General features: G+C 36.8%; 1 protein-coding gene across 1 annotated transcript in view; it reads right to left on the minus strand.

Moving 5' to 3' along the window:
* LOC145689091 (proteasome subunit beta type-7-like) overlaps window positions 1–23,014 on the minus strand; it is a 70,612-nt gene that overhangs the window by 42,459 nt on the left and 5,139 nt on the right. Inside the window, exons 2-4 of the mRNA XM_081763219.1 lie at window positions 22,509–22,688; window positions 13,778–13,922; window positions 8,772–8,948 (exon numbers count right to left, since the gene is read on the minus strand). Of these exons, the coding sequence (XP_081619345.1) occupies window positions 8,772–8,948; window positions 13,778–13,922; window positions 22,509–22,688 (502 nt within the window). The remainder of the gene's footprint in view (window positions 1–8,771; window positions 8,949–13,777; window positions 13,923–22,508; window positions 22,689–23,014) is intronic.

Genomic DNA, 23,014 nt, shown 5'->3' on the forward strand with positions numbered 1-23,014 from the left:
TTTCTCGCAAAATAGACGAAAATTTTCATTGCTCTTGTACCGTTCTAAGAGTCCAAGCTCTTGGACCTTCCTCCATGTTGACTGAGTCAGATGAAAAAAGTAACTCTATAAACGAGTTGAATCTCCAAAAGTTGCATTTACAGCCAGCATTTACGCTATATCAAAATCCATTACTATAGTTACAGGTCCGGATATTCACTAAGTTCACTGCACTGATGCACCACCGCACGAAACAGTTCTTCATATGAATTTTGTGTCTTGGTCTACATTAGGGTGTATACCTAGTAAAGGAAGTCTCTCCTCAAATAACATATACTTTTTTTTTTTTTTTTTTTTTTGAGCCATTGAAAAGTTGGCGTTCACCATCCATGTTTCACTTTTTAATAGCTTCATAAGGCTATATTTAAAGGAAACATCCAGAAATATTTATACGTTTTTCTTCCTTTATAGAAATTTGTTCTCTTCACATATATCCAACAACAATTTGCCAATGTTTACTCAGATTTGAAATATAATATAATTCTTTTAATAGCTCCTAAAAACAAGGCCACTCTTTTCAAATGACTCTGTTAACTTGGAAGGTCCAAGAGTTTGGGCTCAGAGAATGGTACTAGAACGTTTTCGTTTTTGTAAATAGCGTGGCATCATTTATTTATTTATTTATAACAGGTTTCAGATACAGCACTAGGCCATTTTACTCTGAAACATTTTAACAATTTGAGGTCAAGATGGTACAAGACAACAGCGACATTACAAAAATAGCTTATTTATAGATGATCTGAAAGAATACTCACTTGAAAAAACGTCTACAGTTTCTGGTAACTGATTATAGGTACTGATAATTTTGTTTAGAAGGGACCTTTGGGCAATATTAACTCTCACCGCTCGAGTGTAAAAGAAATCACTAGACCGTGTTGTTCTAGCGGGTACGCGAAAATTGATCTGACTTAACAATTGTTCATATGATATGCGGCCATTTACAATTTTTTGCAAAAATATTAGGTCAGAAATTTTGTTTCTCACTAGGGGAGGTTTGATATTGAGGGATTTTAAAACGTTATATTTTGGAAGTGTTCGGAGGTGAGGTACTCAGTAGGATACAATGGCTAAAAAGAAATTAATTACGGAATTTAATTTTTTAAATGAGTAGGGCAGACCATAGACCAGATAGGAGAAAAGTACTCAATAGTGGGAGCAACATATGATTTATAGATAATTTTCAATTCGGCAAGAATTAGTCAAATGCTATTGGCAGTCATACTTTTTTTTTTTAATATCACAACAGAGGGCCAGAGCGACTAAGTGCTAAAGCACTTATCTCTGGTGCGTGGTGTCCCTGGTTCAATCCCCGTGCAAATAAGTTTGTGTGGGCAACATTATGTCCGTGGGTTTTCTCAGGGTACTCTCGTTTCCTCCCACATTTCATTCCACCAATTCTCTCATCATCATTCACTTGCCTTAATTATTGTATCCTTTAGTCTAAAGGGCATAATCGTGGGAAGTTAAACTCAAAGATTTCAGTTTAGTATCACAACGTGGATAACTCTGAAGGTGTGACTTCATCTTTATATGCGCCTTTACCTGTGTGAAAAAAAAAACTAATGTCCAAATATTAAATTAAATCTTAAATTCCTAGTCGAAAGGCATCAGGTTCGATAAGTTTAACGAGCCTATATGAGAAGTAGAACCCGAACCGCATGAGAAAAAAATGAAATGAAATCTTTAAGTTTAACGTCTCACGGTTATGCCGGTTAGGCTAAAGGAGACGGTGATAATGAGAAATGAGTGAAATGGTGGAATGAAGAAAGTGGGAGGAAAGGGAGAACCCCGAGAAACCCCACGAGCACGGTGTTTGTCCACCACAAAGTCCACACGGCGCGAACTGGGATCGAACCAGGGACCCCAAGCACCGGAGGTGAACGCTCTACCACTGAGCCACCGCGCCCCCACCGAACCACATGAGCTCCCGCCTAGAATCGAACAGGGCGTCCCGCACCGAGGACGCGTACGCTGACAATATAGCCACGGAGGAGCTCTCATAATTTGCGAATTCAGATTAGGAAGTATTGGATTTAAATACCTTTTTCTCTGTGCACTCAAAGTTAATTATGAATTTTAATTAGGAAATAATGTCTCGTTTTGTGCAATAGGAAATATTAGTTTAGCCAAAATCGTATATTCCATGGAAAGACTGAAACTAGATTGGAATGATGATTTCTGGTGAGTCTACCAGCAAACCTCAGCAACGATTCGCGAGGACAACACAAGAACAGGTTTTCTCTTCTGAAAACAATAAGACCAGACCCGGGAGAAGGCCGTGGAAAGGCCAAGAGACCACCTGCTGCTCGAAAACCCTTTCATCTGAGCCGTTTTTACGCGCCGTATTTACGCTCGAAGTTAAAAGCAGCCAGACTTTTCCAGCGTATAAAAATTCGGTCCGTAAACGTACGCCAGGTCCCATACACTAACGTATTGACAGCTGCTAACAAGACTAGCGCATGAAATTTTATGGCTACGACTGAAAAATACGTCAGTGTATGGCCGGTGTAACACCATCTAGATACATACGGACATGCTCAAACTTGCAGAAAATATGTATATCTCATTCTACCGGAAATAGGTCGATACGCTCTTATCAAATTACCCCTTCATGAAAGAGCAACTCAAACAGTTTTTGTGAAGTATTGTTCTGTATGGGTCAGAAACATGGGCATTACGCGAAAATGATGAAAAATGACTGGAAGCTTACGAGGTATGTGTGTGGAAAATAATGGAGAGAATTAGGTGGATCGAGCGGAAAACGAATGAGAGGGTGTTAGAAATGGTGAAGGAAAGTAACAATTTTAGATATTATTAGGAAGAGGAAGAGAAACTGGTTGGGACATTGGCTAAAATGAAACTGCATCATGGGAGACGTACTAGGAGCAGGAAAGCGAGGGAGGGGTGAAGGAGACTATAACTAATGGACAGTATTAAAACAGAAAAATCGTGCGTGGAGACGAAGAGGTTAGCGGAAGACCGTGGCGCATGGAAGCTTCTCAGTTGCATCAAGTGACCTTCCAATAATGGCAGAATACTTATGATAATATGATGATTTTTCTTATTTCATCTCAACGATTTATTGCCACCCTTTCTTTTTATATATCTGATTGACTTAAATTTCCTTATAATTCTATTTAATCTTAATCTCCAATGTACTATGTCCATACAACATCTATTCTTCATATTATGGATGCATTTTACATGGTTTCTTTATCAATTTCACAAACTACTGCCTGAAACGATCTCCTGCCTAAGCGTATGCGCAATTAGTTAATATTTCTGTCAACATTTTCCCACTTTACATCTCTCAAAACAAACTGCCTATCTTACAAAACTTTTTTTCTTTTTAATGTTTTAGATCCGTTTATTGTATTTCTTTCTTACTGGATGTTGTTTTCCCAGATGATTGTAAGCCAAGTGCTTAAACTAAACATGTTCTTCCTAAGTCGCTTCTGAATGTCCATACTAAAACCTGGGAGGCTTCTGTTTGCTCCTCCATCTCCTTATTTCTTTTTGAATCTCTTCAACTTCCGCCCAGTGTTGGGTAAGTTACTTGTAAAAATGTAACGCGTTACAAGTTACTTTACTTTCTCTTAAAATGTAACGCGTTAGTAACGCGTTACTTACCCCCAAAAAGTAACTGTTACTTTACTTCGAGAGTAACGCGTTAGTAACGCGTTACTTTTACGTCCGAAACTTTAAAAATGTGAAAAAAATTATGACTTCAATTTTCCGTACTACTATTACTTATTGCACGTTCTGAATCGCTTTATGTAAATGCAGGGACAAATTTTCACTTGATATATGAACATTTTCATATAATGTAACATTGATAAAATTTCATACTGCGTTACTCGTAGGGATGGACACGAGCGAGTTCGAGCGAGTTTTCTTTGACACTCGATTCGACTGGAAACAGACATCTTTGAGCTCGACCCGAGAACTCGACTCGAAAAATTTCCTCCAACTCGACTCGAACTGGGGTCGAGTTCCGAGTCGACTCGAGCCAAATTTGGTGTGTAGTTTCGAGTACATTCTTCAAGTATATTACATAGACAGTATAATTATTATCAATGACACTACTACTACTACAACTTATATTATTATTATTATTATTATTATTATTATTATTATTATTATTATTATTATTATTATTATTATTATTATTATTATTATTATAACAACACTGTATATAAAAAGAAAGATAGGCGGTTTGTATTTGAATACTAAAAAACTAGTTGATTGCCAACCTAGGTAGTCGTGAAGTCTCGGAGTCAAGGACTTTGTTCACGAGCTTCTGAATTTGGGTTGAGGGTCTAGGTTGAGTATTCGGGCTCGTGCCAAACACTGTTAAAAGTTATAGGGCACTGGCCAATTATCTTAAAAATTTCTCGGCCCGGGTTTAGAATTGTCAACGACTCGAGCAGATCGACTCACAGCTCATTCACTATCGACCTGAACCGAGAAGTGAGCCGAGCCAAAAGCTCACCCAACCGACTCGACTAGAGCCCTCGGCTCAGCTGAGCTGAACCGAGCAAATAGCTCATCCCTACCAAGCCAGCTCGAGCCGATGGTTCACCTCAAGTGAGCCGGCTCGAGCCATCTTCTCAGTTGAGCCTGGCCGAGCTGAGTTCGTTATAAAAAATTTCTTGTGGTCTCGTTATCGATACGAGACGAGATGCGAGCAGTGTCCCCTTTCGTGAGCAACACTAAAAGTATTCCATGGCTTTCGTTTTCCAGTGTAATCAGGCCATGATTTCAAGACTACTTAAAACGAACAAGCCATTTATCAAACTCGACTGGACTCGAAACTCGACGCGAAAAACTGAATCGGCTCGGAACTCGACTCGAGGATATTACCCTTGACTTGACTCGAAACTCGACTTGAATTCGAGTCGAGTCGAGTTTTAGCTTGACTCGTGTTCATCACTATGAGTTAGAAGAAAGGTTGCGTATTATTATTCTGCTAAAGTAATTATATAATAATAACAATGTTATTATGTAAAATTAAAAATAAAGAATATAGAGAAACATTACACTACTCTATAACCAACGGGACTCTAGGATAAGCAAACTGATCTAAAAGAACTCCAATATTATATACCATCAGCAAACTATTTTCTAGTAATAAAGTAGACCTGCTCATCAGAACACAGTTTATTCATATTAACCCCTTACTATAAATCGTTAATTATGGCACCCTAGTTGTTGATAAATATTTTCCGCTGGGGCACTTCAGACACTTTACTTTTAAATTCTGTCCACCATCATTCTCAACTCTTAAGAAAAAAGTATTCTTTCAAATGTTCGAAGGGTAAAATATTTTCGTTCTCCATCTTTATAAAAACAACTCCAATCAAAGTAAAATAGACTACCAGTATCATTGCACTCCTAGTTCACTCACTGAATATATTGATTTGGAGCTGACAAAATCTACGACAAAATCTTCCAGGTGCTTGCAATCAGTACACGTGATTTCTCTAAGGCTGTCCTCATCTTCAAAAAACAGCAAGTGGCACTACGAACTTATCTGTTTCTCTGTGTGTCTGTGACTGTCGGTCACTCACATACATAGTTCATGCTCGATTGTTTCATTCTGAGAAATTCACTTACAGGAAAGGAACATTTGTTTCCGAAAAAAATAGGCATATATTGTAGTTACTCATCCGAAATGTAACGCGAAAAAGTAACGCAAACTAGGTACGTTACTTAAAAATTTGTAACGCGTTACCGTTACAGTTACTTTGGAAAAAATGTAACGCGTTACTAGGAAACGTTACTTAAAAAGTAACGCGTTACAAGTAACGCGTTACTTGCGTTACGTTACTTCCCAACACTGCTTCCGCCTACAAGACTTAACTTCAACATCGTTGAATTTCTGGTCCACTTTCATCTAACTTCTTCTCTTCATCTGCTCTCAAAACTCTTAAAGGAGACAACCGACCATGTATAATTATTACATTTGACAGAAAATATGATTTGCCTACTGCGCGTAACAGTTGATTCTTGGCTTGATCCTATTTCGCTCACTAGGCTCTGATTCTGGCTTAATTAGCTTTTGCTGTGAGATCACTGGAACTTCAGGATTTCTGATAGGTTGTTTTTATTTAAATTTAGGGTTTAGTTCTTTCGTCAAGTATACCATAGGGTAGTAAAAATAAAGCAACATTAAGTATCTATTGTTTTTAATAAGGCAAACAATATCTTTATAAACTCTTCTACACCACCATTTACATGACTTAAGAATTTCACTAAAGCTCGAAATTGTTGTCATGCAGTTAATAGTCTCTTTACTACATGGTTGGAAAAGTTGGTAGTTCCTTTGAGTCTGGTGCTTGTATCGAAGACGACGATTTAAGGAATAAATTTCCTTCTTTAAAGGGTAATACCTTTTGTCTTGTTATTGTAATTCAATGCCTATGCACCTTCTAATGGTTATGCTTATCAGGTTTCCACCAAACAGAGAACGTAGATTAACACCAGGCCGTAAAAGTCGCAGTGGCTTACTTGCCAATAAATGTCGATCGTCGATACAGCGACACGTCGATAGATAGTCATTAGTGTGCCACTGGCGGCAGGGTTTCGTCAAGTCGAAATAGATATCTAGAATCGGGATGTTGAAGTTACCGCCGCGTAGCAGCTAGGACTTCATTTTGATCCATGCTTTTTTTATTCGTTGCGGAGAATCGCGAAGGGATCAATACGGACTGTCAGCAGTCATGTATATGCGGTTATTATTATATATTACTTTTTGCAGACGAATTGTTTCTAAAGTGAGCTCCGGGGGTCAAGAGTAACCCCTACCTCTACATGATGAAGTGAAAAATCTTGAGATGGGTGTGTATAAATCGTATGAATTTAGATGGCAACTCTCGCCGATCAATTGAAAGTGAACATGGAAGAACCATGAAATAAAGTAAATAGACAAGCGTCATTTTGTTTTATAATTACATGGCGAATGCATTTTATCTTATCCCAAACGGTTATCGTCGAATATATACGGTCAAAGGAGTACTCTGATTAACCAAATTTAAAAGACTTCAGCGATTTATCTTTCTACAAGCGAGGTTTTCTTCATTGCCTCCGTGGCAAAGTCGGAAGAACAACCACATAGTAATAATAAGGTAGGTAGTTCGCACCTCCTCCCCAGGGTACTTTTTCTTAGCGTTTTTTAAAGACTCACCTTAATGTAAACAAATCATGCGTATAGGGAATTTAACATATTTTGGGGGAGTAATTTTGGGGTTCATTGGCGTTTCGTCGCGTCTCTGCCGCTGGCGGTATAATTTTCAAAACGGAAGTGAGGCCACCGCGGATCGTCGGTACGAAAACGCTAATGGCGAGATGTCGCTATAGTCCGCGTCACCCGAATTGGCATGTGGCATTAGCCAATAAGGTCGCACTGTGCTATTACTAAATCGTCAGGGAGGAATCTAATCATTCATAAGTGATTTTGTTCTTATTTGTGGACAGTAATGAATGATTGGATTCCTCCCTGACAGTTTAGCAACAGCGCACTGCGAGCTTATTGGCTGATGCCATACTCCAATTCGAGTGACGTTGACTATAGTTGCCTATCGGTGGTCCAGCGACGCTTCTGCCATGGGGAATGTAAAAACGCTGCGCCATTGTTACTTTGTTAAACTAAATAGTACCGTCGTACTAAGTGAATCAAATGTAACCGAAAGATTGACTTTTCATCCACAGAACTTTTCCAGTTAACAAACTTAAGTGTTAATATTCTTTCTTTCTTTGCAATTTAAAAGATCAAGTGGAATAATACTGTGCAGTCGCCCCTTGTCGGTCTGAAAGCTCAGATAATGTACTCATAAACAACGTAATTGGGGATGCCAGAACCGACAAGTTGCGCCCAGGATTTTGTATTCATGGAACTTGACAAAATGCGAGGTACGGGACCAGACCTGGGTTGCATTTAAATAAAATGTGACAAGTATAAAAGAAACAGACTGTGATGTAAAAAGGGGGTGAAAAAGGTGTAAGAAGGGAGTAACTTTCAGGAGAGGTTAATCTACTCGCACTTATTTGCTGATCTGATCGTTGTCCTCTCGACGATTCCTCCAACAGGCCGACGTCCGTCCATCCCTCTGTTTGGCTGGCTGGTCGTTCAAGTAACCAGGTTAAGAGTCGGCGAAACCCGAACTGAGAAACCAACTTTGCGAAGACCGCAATTTTAGATAAACTTAAAATTTCTTCTTAAAAAGTAATACATCGTCGTTGAATCAAAGGTGCTCTCTAAGACAGAGCAAGGCTATCAATCGTAAATTTCAAATGAAGCTAGCGGTCTATATTCTAACTCGTCTCTCGCTCCATGTCGACTGTCCCTTCCAATAGTCTTTCCATCGATTTTGTCTGGCCTTCTTTCCGGGTTCATGTCCTGGGTTATTCACTCTGATTTGCGTCTCGATGAAGAAAGTGCATGCTTGTAGATTAACCAAGGTAAGGTGATGATAGGAATGCAGACGGGTAAGCAATGTTATTTTATTAATCAAGAAATTACAAACGTAAGAAGTAAATGACAGACAGCAAAGGCAAATGAACTTAGAAAAAAAAATCGAAAGGTGATTTAACTTGAAACGAATGATGATGCTTTTGACTGAAATGTTCTTTTAAAATAAAATGTCCCATTGTTCAAAATAAGAAACTTTTCCATATGTCCAAATACACATATCTTCACAATACTAATAAATATCGTAATTTATCATTTTTACCTCCATATTCCCATGATAACGTGACTCAAATATTGCGGTAGCTGCATGAATTCCAGATCCCATACACGCATATGGAACCTTGTAGGTAGAGGAGCATGGGTGTATTGAGTGAATGTGACTTCCCGTGCTGTCCACTCCGCCAACAATGAATCCAGCTAATACACCAACGTTCTGGGTCTGTAAAACGTACACATACATAAGAAATATGTAAATACAAATTCTGGATTCCTGAGAGTCGATGGAAGACTAACAAAAGCAATTTTGTCTATGATTCAAAACACTAAATCATTCTACCTCTTAAACATGAATTAACCATATTAATCGTGAGCAGTGAACACAAGAGATTACTCCATACTGGATCTCAGCTGTTAATCGCTTCACTAAGGCAAAAATATTGGATTTCACGCTTAAGACAAGTTATCTACAAGTGCCTGATATGCTTCAAATTAGAGATGGGTACGAGCGAGTTCGAGCGAGTTTTCATTGAAACTCGACTCGACTCGAAACAGACATCTTTGAGCTCGACTCGAAAAATTTTCTCCAACTCGACTCGAATTTGGGTCGAGTTTCGAGTCGAGTCGAGCCAAAACGAACCAAATCGAGATGAACCCTCTATGTAGTTTCAAGTACACATTTCAAGTATCCTACATAGACAATATAGTTATTATGAATGATACTACTACTACTACTACTAAAACATTATTATTATTATTATTATTATTATTATTATTATTATTATTATTATTATTATTATAACGACACCAAAAGTATTCCACATTACTGTTTACATTTCTCATGGTTTTCGCTTCCCAATCTAATCAGGCCATGATTTCAAAACGAGTTAAAATGAGCTGAACGAGCAAGCCATTTATCAAACTCGACTCGACTCGGAACTCGACCTCAGAAACAGTGATTCGGCTCGAAACAAAACTCGAGAAAATTACCTTTGACTCGAATCGAATTCGAGTCGAGTTTTAGCCCATTCATACTTCAAATTGAATTGCTTAACGGCAGAACAACTGATATGACAGCTACCTAAGAAAACAACACAATCCATTCGTTGTTTTTTAAATTCTGGAGTAGACTTTAGTGCAACCATATACAACAGCCGGCCCTCAGGCCTGTTGCCGCCTACTGAACTCTTTCATCCGGTCCGCTTGATCCGTTATTGCAAAGATATTTTTTACGTAACCTCTTAAGCTGAATTGAGTTTTTTAAATTTTTTTTGCATAACTGATGTCCACCTTAAAAGTGCCCTTAGCGTTGGAACATCCAATTTACGACCAAACATTGAAAGACTAGTTCTAAACATTAAGGACCAAGTTTTCTAAATAGTAAATAAGTAGAATTTTCAGCGTTTCTTTAGCAAGCAAATATTTTGGTTACAGTTATAGCAGTTTTTCTGCTCCTGTGGTGTTATGGTATGATAAACAACTTTCTCCAACTTGGCTATTCAATTCTTATGAAAATGTTTTACACTGTCTCGTATGGCTCTCGACACTAATAAGGCTTTTGTGATTGGTCCACCTTCTATTCCAACTTGCACCCTATTCCAACTTCCTTCTATGCCTACTTCAGTGGATACCACAACGCGAAGGCTGGATTTACTAGAAGTTAGACCACAATCAAACGTTAAGTAGTCGTATTTGTCTGCTTCATTACAATTGATGTACATTTAGATCTAGTGAATGGTTTGACAGCTCAAGCATTCACTGCAGCCTTAAAGAAATTTTTCGCACGCTGAGACAAATCTGTGAATCTATACAGTGTCAATGAAAAAAATTTGTTGGTGCAAAATCAGAATTTGCCAGTTTACGTGAAGTAATAATTTCTTCTGAATTCAACAAGCAAATTAACGAATATACAGCACGGGAATGATTCAACTGGCATTTTATACCATCATCTTTACCACACATGGATGGAGTCTGGGAAGCTGAAGTGAAATCATTTAAGTATCATTTCAAAGGAGTGGTTAGCAATACTATTCTTAATATTGAAGAATTCAACACTTTAATTTATTTTATTTATTTCGACTTATTTTACATGTCGAGGTTAAGGCTATATGCAGCCTTATCTACCACCTAAACATGACACAAAATTGAAAAATCAAAGAATATAGCTAACAATAGCAAAAGAAAAAAAGTTAGAAAGTAAAAAAAAACCACAAGAAATAGACGGTCACTTGAACACACACACATAACACACACAAATATAATATAGTGCTACACGAAAGTACATACATGTTACAATATGTAATAAATGTTGAGTTTCATATCTTTATGACCAGCTTCTCTATTGGCTCTTCTGTCTCTGTGTCCCTTCAACCCTGCTTCGATAACAATAAATTATAAACTGCTCTTTTAAAAGATGCTAAAGATTTTGACTCACGTACCGAGGTTGGCAAAGTATTCCAATCATGACACGTTGAAATTATATATGATTTGGAGGAATAAGTTGATCTATGAATAGGAATTGCAAGTTGGCTATTAAAACGTGATCTTTTGTCCCTCTCATGGAAATCGCTTTAAAAATTAAGATGTTTTAGAAGATAGGAAGGTTCTGTAAAAGTAAGTGTTTTATACAGCAGTACCAACGAGTGCAATTTTCGCCGTTGCTGCATCTTCAGCCATTGCAGCTTTTTAAAGAATGGCGTAACATGATTTGAGAATTTTAAGTTAAAAATAAAACGTATACAAGCATTTTGTATTCGATGCAAACGCTTTTGTAAATGTATATCAGCGTCAGTTAAGGCGGTTTTGAACAAGAGTTTTTTTCAACTGTGTTGGTAAAAAGTTTTTTAATTTGCTGAGAGAATGAAGAATTCCAAAAGCCTTCTTGCATGATGCGTTAATTTGATCGGACCAAGTTAAATATTTGTTAAGTATGACGCCAAGATGTTTCACAGAGGAAGAGAAGGGAATATTTACGCCTTCTAAAGTTATATTGGGAACAAGTGAAGCATCTATTAACGTCGTTGCACGTTTGGAAGTAATTAAAATTGACTTTGATTTGACTGGATTTATAATCAAACAATTATTTGCTGACCATTTAGCCAAATTACTCAAGTCTTCGTTCATCTTTGTTATACAAGTATCTATTTGCTTTGGTGAAGAAGATAGATACAATTGAACATCGTCCGCATACATGTGATACTTACAGTGTTTTAGAGATTGTGCTAAGTCATTAATATAAAGACAGAAAAGAAGAGGCCCTAAAACACTACCTTGAGGAACCCCACAAGGGAGGTTACGCTGACCAGAAACTAAGTTGGCAACCACCACATACTGTTTTCGGTCGCATAAGTAATTTTGGACCCACTTAGCAGCTGAAGTAGAGAAACTAAATTTTTGTACAAGTTTCTGTAGGAAAATGTCATGGTTTACTGACTGGAATGCTTTGCTATAATCGAGTAAGGTAAGTATGGTTATCTCTCTCTTGTCCAAAGCAGAACGTATATCATCAGTAATACTAATAAGGGCTGTAGAAGTGCTGCAATGTTTACGAAACCCGGATTGAAAAGTGTCTAAAAGGTTATAAGTTCGAAGGTGTTCACATATTTGATCACTTACAATATATTCAAGAGCTTTAGATAGGGCAGGTAATATTGAAATAGGCCTTAAGTCTTCTGCAGATCGGACATCCTTAGTCTTACGGAGAGGCAGGACTCGTGCTGTTTTCCACAAGACTGGGAATGTTCCAGTAGTAAGGGAAAGATTAAATAAATTGGTAATTGGGGAGAGGACGAAAGGTACTATTTTCTTGATCAATGTTATGCTTATTTCATCAGCACCTATAGCAGTGGATTTTATCCTCTTAATCGCTTTCATTACATCCTGTGGGGTAACACAAGTGAAAGAGAAAACATTTTCTTCAAAATTAGGGATTTGTCCTGTATTATCAGATCTTGCATTTATCTGTGAGCTAGAACTATCAATTCTACAGAAATAATTGTTAAGATAATCGGCAGAGAAAGGAGCAGCTACATCCGGATGGACTGTTTTGCTGCTACGAATGCCAAGTAGCTTCAAATTTCTCCAAAGATGGGAGGGATTCTTGTTCTCAAACAGGATGTAGGAAAATTTTAATTTCGGAAAATTTAATTAATGATGCAAATTGAGGTATACTAAACTCAAAACCCATCACACCTGTTTCACTGATCTAAAGGATTTAACTTACTTAAACAGCACGACACCTTCTCATCGGGAGCATGTTAACAAGCATTCAGATCCAGATCTCACTGATGCAAAGGGAACCAGGTTAATTAAGATGGCAAATAATTAAAAATGGTTCAACAACTTTGTAAGCGGTGGCACATGGATTATCTCACCTCACTCCAACAACGTCAAAAGTGGTTAACTTTATATAAGAATCTCAAGGTTGGAAGAATAGTTCTACTCAAAGACAAAACACCACGTCCCACATGGAGGTTAGGCATAATCCAACAAGTGTTCCCAGGTCAAGATAACCTTCTTCGAGTTGCGTCAGCACGTACAACTTCAGGCCTATTTCAAAGAGCTATTACTAGGGAAGTTCCGCTCCCTTAAGAAGACTATACATTATAAAATGTGTAAAATTAATTGTAACCAATTAATGATGTGTCGCGTGAAGCAACTTTTGACGCATTCCGAATAGCGGTTTCTGAATTACTTCTTCAAACTGCTGTGGAAAATAAAAGAAAAGGCTTAAATAATCAATTATTAATAATTTAAACATAGAAACGTCTATTCCTAATAATTTTAGAGTACTGGAACACTAGAGGCATTGGTAGTGGTATTCTGCAAATATTTTTCCAGCAGCTCTCGTATTCCAAAAATTGTGAGAATATACCTAATGTCAGACCAACTCTTACAACAACGACACCAGTGTCCCGATTATTGAGATGAATTAACACTAAACCCAGTCACAATGGACAAGAATACCATTTTATTTAGTTGTAGATTTCTATTATACTTAGAGTGAAGTTGAAGCAACCTTATAGAAATATCAATGAATAAACTAACGCCTACCTTTCGTAATATACTGCGCACACACTGAACAGCTGCGTCGATACGGGTTTCTCTTCTGGACCCATTCATTCTCGAAAGTTCCAGTTGTGCTTCAACAATAGCAGCAATCTTTTGACAATCAGCCGCTACTCCAGCACCACAACAACTGTGAAATAGGAATTTATTAGTTATATATGATTATCTATGTATTAATATGCTAGGTTTTTATGTTTGTGGCCAATACTTTTGACAATATCATCTCGGAATTCACAAGCTCTAGAAAATGCCGTTTTCACTGATCGATTGCAAATTGTGTGTGGATTGTTCAGTTCTTATTCAATATTTTTAAAATGGCCGTTGTTTCATTATTTCATTTTTAGGGTTACAATGGCAGTATTGAAACTTAAAAAGTAAAGCATCATATTCTACAAGTTATACATTCCAACACCACATATTTGTATAAGAGGTTAGTATATCTCTCCGGCGTATGTTTCATGGCGAAATGATAATGAAAAACGAAGAATAACCATTTTTCCAATATAAGATGAATGTGTATTATTTGTAGTGTTTTGCCCAATGAACACCATGTATCACTGCAATTATAATTAATTGTGTGTGTAATGTATTTGCTTATTACATACTGCATGCAAAAGGAAAGAAAACATTGATCATACATGAATTAGAAACTACAACCGGAAGTACTGAATGTTCAAATCTTGCAAAAGATGCAAGATACTGAAAAAATAATCGAAAAATCTCCCATCGATGGTACTCCTTGCCAATTTTATCAAGACGTCTTTCACTTGTGTCTGTAAAGGGACATGTAATTACAGTATGTTGTAGGACATTATGACAAGAACATTCGTGCCATATGTGAATGATGCGCTGTACAGAGAGCGCAGGTTCAGCTAGTATTTCCAAGAAACATAACAGAGAACTCCTCTTTCTTTCGATTTTTATTTTAATTAACATTTAATTACTTATTCAGCGTGAATTATTAATTTCCGGATTCAATAACAGATAATTAAGATGGGCAGTAGAGAAAAGTAAGCAAAAGATTGAAAAAAAGCTACATATTTCTGTAGAACACTACAAATTGTCGAGATGTCCTCCCTTGTGCTGCAGAAATCAATCCTGTATCTTAGGGAGATCAGAGAGTAATTGCACCCTGTGTACAGATCTTTCGCATGGGTAATGTGTATGACATGTATTCAAGCTTTAATTTGAAAGTATGTGAGATTATAACTTTTGATAGATCAGAAGAAGAAATCAGCAAAAACAGCGGGAAATGGGTAACAGCAAATACTAGCTCGGGAGATGATAGGATTCAATGTCAACAGTGCGTGCCCTGGGGGAGGTGGCGACGGCCCCGGGCACCGAAGTAATCGGGGAGCAAAATTCGGGGGGAATAGAAAAGAAGGAAAGAACCATAGTGGCGCTTTGCGGCTGCTGTGTCGGCCTCACTCATATATATCCTCTTCAGACCTAATGCTGTGATAGCAGGTAGAAATTTAGACGGCTGTAATTAGACTGATCATTCATGACCAAAAAGTAAGAACATGTGGTCATTTGGCTAATCAACGCTCTGGGTGCGTCACATAGTAAGGTATCATATTTGATACCTTAGGTCTCAACCAAGCAGATACACGAGTTCCTTGCCTCCAATTTAGATTAGCAGTTATGTATGTATATAGTGAAAATGGTAAGAAACAATGTTATGGTTACATATCTATACAATATTTTAAGTTTGATTACATTCTAAATAAATAAAATACACAAGTTAAATGTTACAGTATTCATTTATTATAATAATATTCGAATAATAAATTCAGAAAAGTAAGCAAGCAGTTTTTTTTTATTTCTAACAGATTGCACTGAATAATTTTAATTAATATCTTACGGTTAGTTATATATTCAAATCATCTTCGTGAATATATTGTTTTACATTTCGTGAAATGCAATAAAGCAATTTCTTTCACTCGTAAAACCGAAGTATAGCTGACAAGATGGGTATCGTAGAAGCGTTAACCCCTTGCAATTTTCCATCCTGAAATTAGAGCTACTAGCCTGTTTTTCGATATTATATTCTGGCATATGTTCTGCATGGCGTGTTCTTGCTTTCTGAGGAGGCACAGGAACAATTTGCCTCAGTTTTCTTTTCGTTCTAACGTCTTCTTCAAAACTGGAATCCTCTGTTGAACTTGCACTTACTTCAACGCCAGAATCCGTATCAAATACCAGATCTTGTGCAATTGATAGTTTGAACTCATAATAATCAAGAATGTCTTTTCCTGGCATTTGGTGGCGTTTAGCCTCTTAACGATATTCAATTCAAGCTCTTGCTGCTACAAAATCGACGAAGTGTAAAAACACATCTTCCTTTTCTGTCCCTGATTTCATGCGATACTTGGATATTACACGATCTAACATACTAACACCTCCCATATGAAGGCTGTTTTTTCTGACAATTGGTGGTCTTGGAGCCTCCACATACACTTTCTTGTTTCTGAACCAGCGGCGACATTCGTCACAGGATTCACCCCAATATTCGAAGAAGCGAAGAACACAGATCAATTGTCGAACCATTTTACTATTACTACCTTGTCATTATTTCGAACCACCTGATCGTAGCTGTCTCTACTTCGAATTTTAGTTGAGTCCGTCTCCAAAGTACACATTTTGGAATGTAAGATTTCATTATTGTTCCTTTTGCCAGAATATTTCTGTCAGATAACATGTCCAATAACGGAATGGATATAAAGTACCGGCCGGTGGATAATTCTGTTATATGATAAAGATGTCACATAATTTAAGAACGACACGTCCACCCACATCAAATGTCTCTGGATTTTGTGAACACCCTACTCCTCGAATTCGTTATCGTCATCACTACTTCCAAACTCGGAGTCGGAAGGGTCCAAGCGCAGTGATAATTTTATATCTTCTTCTCTGAGAGCTGTAAAAGAGAAAGTACTCAGGTTAGTACATTACAATACCAATAATTAACTTCCTCAACAAGTATATTATTATAGATTACATAAAATATAAGTAAACAATATTGCTGAGGAACGACAAGTATTACATGGAAGAACATGTGTACTGAACTACAGATGCAAATATTCAAATTCAATCATGTATTTATATTGAACATGTGTACTGAAGCTAATGCATGTAATGAAACATGTTAATTCACCAGCAAAATTAAATACAGCCAATAAAGAAAACATATTTGTCAATCGAGCTTCGTGTACGATAATTTTCCAACCAAGATTGGTAACACTGGCTTGTTTACAATATTATTTCATAATGCACTGAGGAAGAAACACTAAATAATGCACTCAAAGTGGTACCCTTTCCTACTCTTGTAAGCTGGAACATACTGTGCTGTCCCCCTTTCCTGCTGAGCACCGACCCTCCCTAATTGCCTTTCGCTCTCAGAAGGACCTAACATAAAACATACTAACTATCAATATCTTCCTAACGTTCAATTAGGGTCTTTTTATGTAAAAAAAAATCATAGTGCAAGTAAGCATCGTAAAAACAAACAGTAGTAGCATAGAAAAAACCTCCTGTAACTACATTTGTATTCGGTTGTGACCTAAGGTATCATATTCTATACCTTTACTGTTCGTTGCTATTATGATGTGTCATGACTTTACTCATGAAACCTCATAAAAACACACGGATTTTCTTGTAAAGCTACAGATCGTCGTTATTATTCAGTACTATCTACTACAAATAACAAAATAAATGAAACTTACCACGAGAACTCCTCACATGTGTTCTTCGAACGTTTCCTGCCACTCTTATACCCCTTGCAGGGCTCACAACCCTACAAAACGAACAGAACAATTTACGATCACAAAGCACACTCCATATAGCTGCTGATACCATAGGCACAACTTTCTTTATTTACAACGTTTCATAGCACGGCGCAAACGCTAAGGTATCATATATGATACCCCAGGTCTGAAGAAGGTATGGGGTCGCCGTCGTATACTCTCACCCCGGGCGCTGATTTTTCACGGCACTGCATTGAATGTTAGTTTCTTTTATTTTTTCTTCTGCAGCAACAACCCTTCAGGATTCTTAAGTCATTGGTGGTTTATTGGCAGCGTTCTTAGTTTGAGGGAAATTTGCCTAATCTAGGGAAATTTCGTAGGTAAATTTAGTAAAAGGGAGAAAGGGATGTTTTCGACAAAACATGAAAATCCAGGGAAATTTTCGCGCAGGCTAGTTGACCAATATAAATGGTTAAAACTTTTCTTTGTTCTTTAGAAGTGAACCAATACAATAGCCCATATTCATGAAAAGAAGAATAAGCTTATACGTGTAAACTGTGAAGGAAATCCTTCAATCTGTATTCATAAAGATTCAAGTACAACCTTTTACTTTTAGAGTAGAAGCATATCCTATTAGATTGAGCCTTATACTTCACATCGAAGTAAAAGTTATTCATAACCTTTACCTTTTACTTTAATTAAAAAGCATATTTTACAAAAATTATGAGTGTGGTCAATGGCAAACTCATCGTTGCAGTTAAATGTTTTTGAGTGTGATGACGGGGATGTTATTCACCAAAGAAATGTTAAACATCACAAACTCCGGTTATCTGCACTTGTTCGTGATTTTAAACAACTATACCGTTTTGAAGAAGACGACTTACTGTGGGTTACAGATAGATTTATTGGCGCAAGTCTAGAAACTCGGGGAGGTGTCCTCCGTTCATAAAATAAAAATATGTTTGTACTATCCCGCTGATCCCGGTTATCACTAAGGAATCGGAGAGGTGCTTAGGTTAGTCAGGCTACAACTCTCGAACTGTAAAGAGAATGGTTGACAACATCATTGCAAAAGCACATGAATGGATAGTTCTCTTCTACTAACAGTGAAATAAAGCTGGCTAATCAGTTATGGCAAAGCAAATTTAGTGTAGTTAACTGTACCCATGTAGGAATACTGAAACCAAAATTCCATGGAGATGAGTACATAAACCGGGTACCTACTCTGAATGTACAAGTAACTTGTGACGCCAGAGAAATGTTCACGAGTGTTGATGTTAGCTGGCCTGGATCTATGCATGATTCGAGAATATGGAAAGAGTTACAGGTTAGGTTACTATTAAGAAACAAAGCGAATGTTGTACTACTTGTTAATAATGGGTATGGGATGGAAACATGCCTCATAACTCCGTTTAAAAATCCTTGATACTAAACTGAAATATAACAAACTTTTGAAAAAGGAGAGAGTAATAATCGAACGATGTTTTGGCCAAGTAAATCGTCGATTTCTGATCTTATAGTACGTTTGCCGTGCAAAGTTGGAAAATGTTCCAAAAATAATTATTGCGTGTTTTGTGCTTCATAATATTACAAAATCTTTAGGCGATCCGGATTTCGAACCAGATGAGGAAGTACTAGAAGATGATCATCATCAACTCGATGGTCATGGTGAACATGCTCTTCGTCAAGACAGGAAATAAGAAGAACTTGAGTTTTATTGTAAATAGCATTAATGATTATTGTCGTATAACTAATCACACGTCCACAATGAAGTTTGACTTTACAAGCAGTAAATGTATAAAAAAGCAGATTATACACTTAACACTATAACTTCACAAGCTATTTATTTTCATCAGTTACAATAGTTTGTAAGGAAGATTCTTTATGTTGTATCAGTTTCAGTCTTTTTCGTAGTATTTTTTAATAAGCGAGCTATTTGTGTATCGAGATGCTCAATTGTTTTGACATAATTTACTTTAAACAATGAAGGATATCCTTGCAAGTATAAGGTAATTATCATGAATAATACCTCTACCTTATACTCTAAGGCAGAACCTTTTACTTCAACCTTATACTTGGAAGGATACGTTTCAACTTTATTAATAAGATTCAAGTACGACCTTTTGCTTTTAGAGTATAAGCATATCCTATCCTTGTACTTCACATCTAACTAAAAGGGTATTCATAACCTTTACCTTTCACTTTAATTAAAAAGCATATGTTTAAAAATTATGAGTGTGACCAGTAGCAAACTCACCGTTGCAGTTTAATGTTTTGGAGTTCTATAGCGGATGTTTTCACCTAAGGGATGTTGTTAAACATTACAAACCCCAGTTACCTACACTTGTTCCTGATTTTAAACAACTATACCGTTTTGAAGAAAACTTACTGTGGCTTACAGATACATTTATTGGTGCAAATCCAGAAACTCGAGGAGGTGCGCTGTCCTCCGTACATAAAATATGTTTACACTGTCTCGCTGATCGCGGCTATCAAAAAGGAATCGGAAAGGAGCTTAATGTTAGTCAGGCTAAGGTGTCTTCGACTGTAAATGCAATGGTTGACAACACTATTGCGCAGGCACATGAATGGATAAGGTTCCCTTCTAATAACAGTGGAATAATGCAGACTAAAAAGTTATGGCAAAGTAAATTTAGTTTTCCCAAAGCAGTTGGTGAAGTTAACTGTACTCACGTAGGAATACTGAAAATTCCATGGAGATGAATACATAAACAGGAAAGAGAAACCTAGTCCCAATGTACAAGCAACTTGTGACGCCAGGGAAGTGTTCACGAGTGCTGATGTTAACTGGCCTGGATCTGTGCATGGTTCAAGAATATGGAAAAATTCACAGGTTAGGTTACTATCAAGAAACAAAGTGAATGTTGTACTACTTGGTGATAATGGGTATGAAATAGAATCATGCCTCGTGTCTCCGTTTACAAGTCCTGCTCCTGGTGCAGAACTGAAATATAACAAACTTTTGAAAAAGGAGAGAATAATAATCGAACATTGTTTCGGCCAAGTTAAACGTCGATTTCTGATCTTACAGTACATGTGCCGTGCAAAATTGGAAAATGTTCCAAAAATAATTATTGTGTGTTTTGTGCTTCATAATATTGCGAAAACTTTCAGCGATCCGAATTTTGAACCATATGAGGAAATACCAGAAGATGATGATCATCATCAACTCGACAATCATGATGAACTTGCTCTTCGTCGTTAAAGACAAGAAATAAGAACTTGAGTGTTATTGTAACTGTTGTTGTTATTGTTGAATAACATAGCCTGTAATGCTTACTGTGGTATAACTAATCACACGTGCACATGAAGTTTAACTTTACAAGCAGTACATTTATTAACAAACAGTTTATACACCTTACACCATAACTCCACAAGCAATTTATTTTCATCAGTTACTATAGTTTGTAAGGAGGATTCCATATGTTGTATCATTTTAATTTTTTTTCGTAGTATTTTTTAACAAGGAGCTATTCGTATATCTAGATGCTCAATTGTTTTGACACCATTTACTTTAAACAATGAAGGATATCCTAGCAAGTATAAGGTAATCGTTATGAATACAGAAAAAAGGATATGCTTATATCTCTACCTTATACTCTAAGGCGGAACCTTTTACTTCAACCTTATACTTGGAAGGATATCTTTCAACTTTATGAATACAGTCTAATATCAATAGTGTGTGTCTGCTTGTGTGTGTGTATTCGATGTAGCATAATTTGTATCCATTTTCGCAGAGTGTATTTCTGTGTGTCATTTTTTATATTAAGAAAGTGGAGAAATAAAGAAATGGAAGCAAAAAATCAACAAAACAAATATGGTTAACACTTCCTTAAACATAGCTAAATTAATCTTACCACACAACTTCTGTCATAGAAATTGAAACTCAACAATCTAGGCAAAATCTGCTTAAAAAAGGAAAATTTTGTTAGTCGATCGAAATTTTCTTACGGAAACATATGGACACTTTTTATTGGTCGTTTAAGCGTAACACTCAACCAATGATATAAACAATGGCTGCTTTATTCTCTGTTATTCTCTAAACGTACTTTATTTGGTTTTCTTCGTGCCATGCCACCCTATTGTATTCCTGGCATCAGTGACGTAAGTGAGGGGCGAAAAACTGGGCAAATATTTATTTTCACTATAAGAAAAGGAAAGGAGTCTTAGCAAATTAAAGATCATAAAAAGTACCTCAGAAACTTAACAAGACAACAACGACTCACCAACCTTAGGATCATATCTATAGAGCATAAGTTAGCTTCAAAGCTATCTTTTGAGGACATTATAAAAACCTTTGCAGGCAAACGAGCCCGCAAAGTTAAATCTATAGTTCCAGCTTTTTATGTTTTCATTTAACTTATATCGATTTGAGAGATTTGTAAAATGCCCGAGGATAGTACTCGAGACAACATAATTAAATATTCTATTCTAAAGCAACAGACTGTTGATTCATTCTACACATATCACATCCCGATAAAATTCAAAAATATTTTTATTTGCAGTTATTATAATAAGACTATAAGAATGTTATTTTACAATCAAATACTAATAAGTTTAGTATTTTACCTTATACTAAAAATTAAATTATGTACTGCCAGGGGCGTCATTTAGGGAGGGCAGTTAGGGGCATTTACCCCACCCCTAAGATTCAAGAAAATATGGAATAAGGAGAATTACTGTGAGATGTCAATATGAGGTGTAGTCGAGGAGCATTTTGGTCTTGTTAGTCAGGGGGAGGGCTAAGGCGAGTTCTTGCACCGAGCGGCAACTAGCTTAGTTGTGTCACTAGCTGGCATCATACACGCTGATCAGTATCAATGAAGTATCTTCAACTTGTGATGTATTAGCTGAATATTTGGAAGTCTACATACAAATTTCTTGTATATTTTACATCATTTTTTTCAACCATTTCTCATATTTTATAGTAGGAAAACACTATTACTTACTACGTATTTGGTGCTAGAGAGTACAGTTTGTGAACAAATTTGTTTGAAATAGTCTTGCCAGACGTAGCTCTAGTATCAGCAGCTAACACAACTCCATTCTTGAAGCTTGTCCCAACGATGGTTGTACCCGTCGACATGATATTTGGTGGATATTCTCCAGCAGTCATTAGATATTGATTTCTGAGAAAAAAGAAAAAAATCTTGATAATAAATTATGTACTGTGAGCAAAGCTGATTTTTAACTTGTTACCTACCTTATTTCGCCCTATTTCCTTGATATGTGGCGTAGTAGGATCTCCCATTTTCCAATTTCCACAATATTTCCGAGCGACATAGCCGGGGTCATGAAAGTTTACCCTTATAATCAGTGTTGGGAAGTACCTAGGTACAAAATGCGTACCTAAGGCCCGTACCTAGGTACGTTTAGTATTTAATTCCTAGTACATGTACCTAGGTACGATTTTACTGTACCTTGTGACAATTACTCGGACACACTTGATTAACTA

This window comes from Thermobia domestica, chromosome 7, assembly GCF_964235325.1.
Source record: "Thermobia domestica chromosome 7, izTheDome1.hap1.1, whole genome shotgun sequence".
Lineage (NCBI taxonomy): Eukaryota > Metazoa > Arthropoda > Insecta > Zygentoma > Lepismatidae > Thermobia > Thermobia domestica.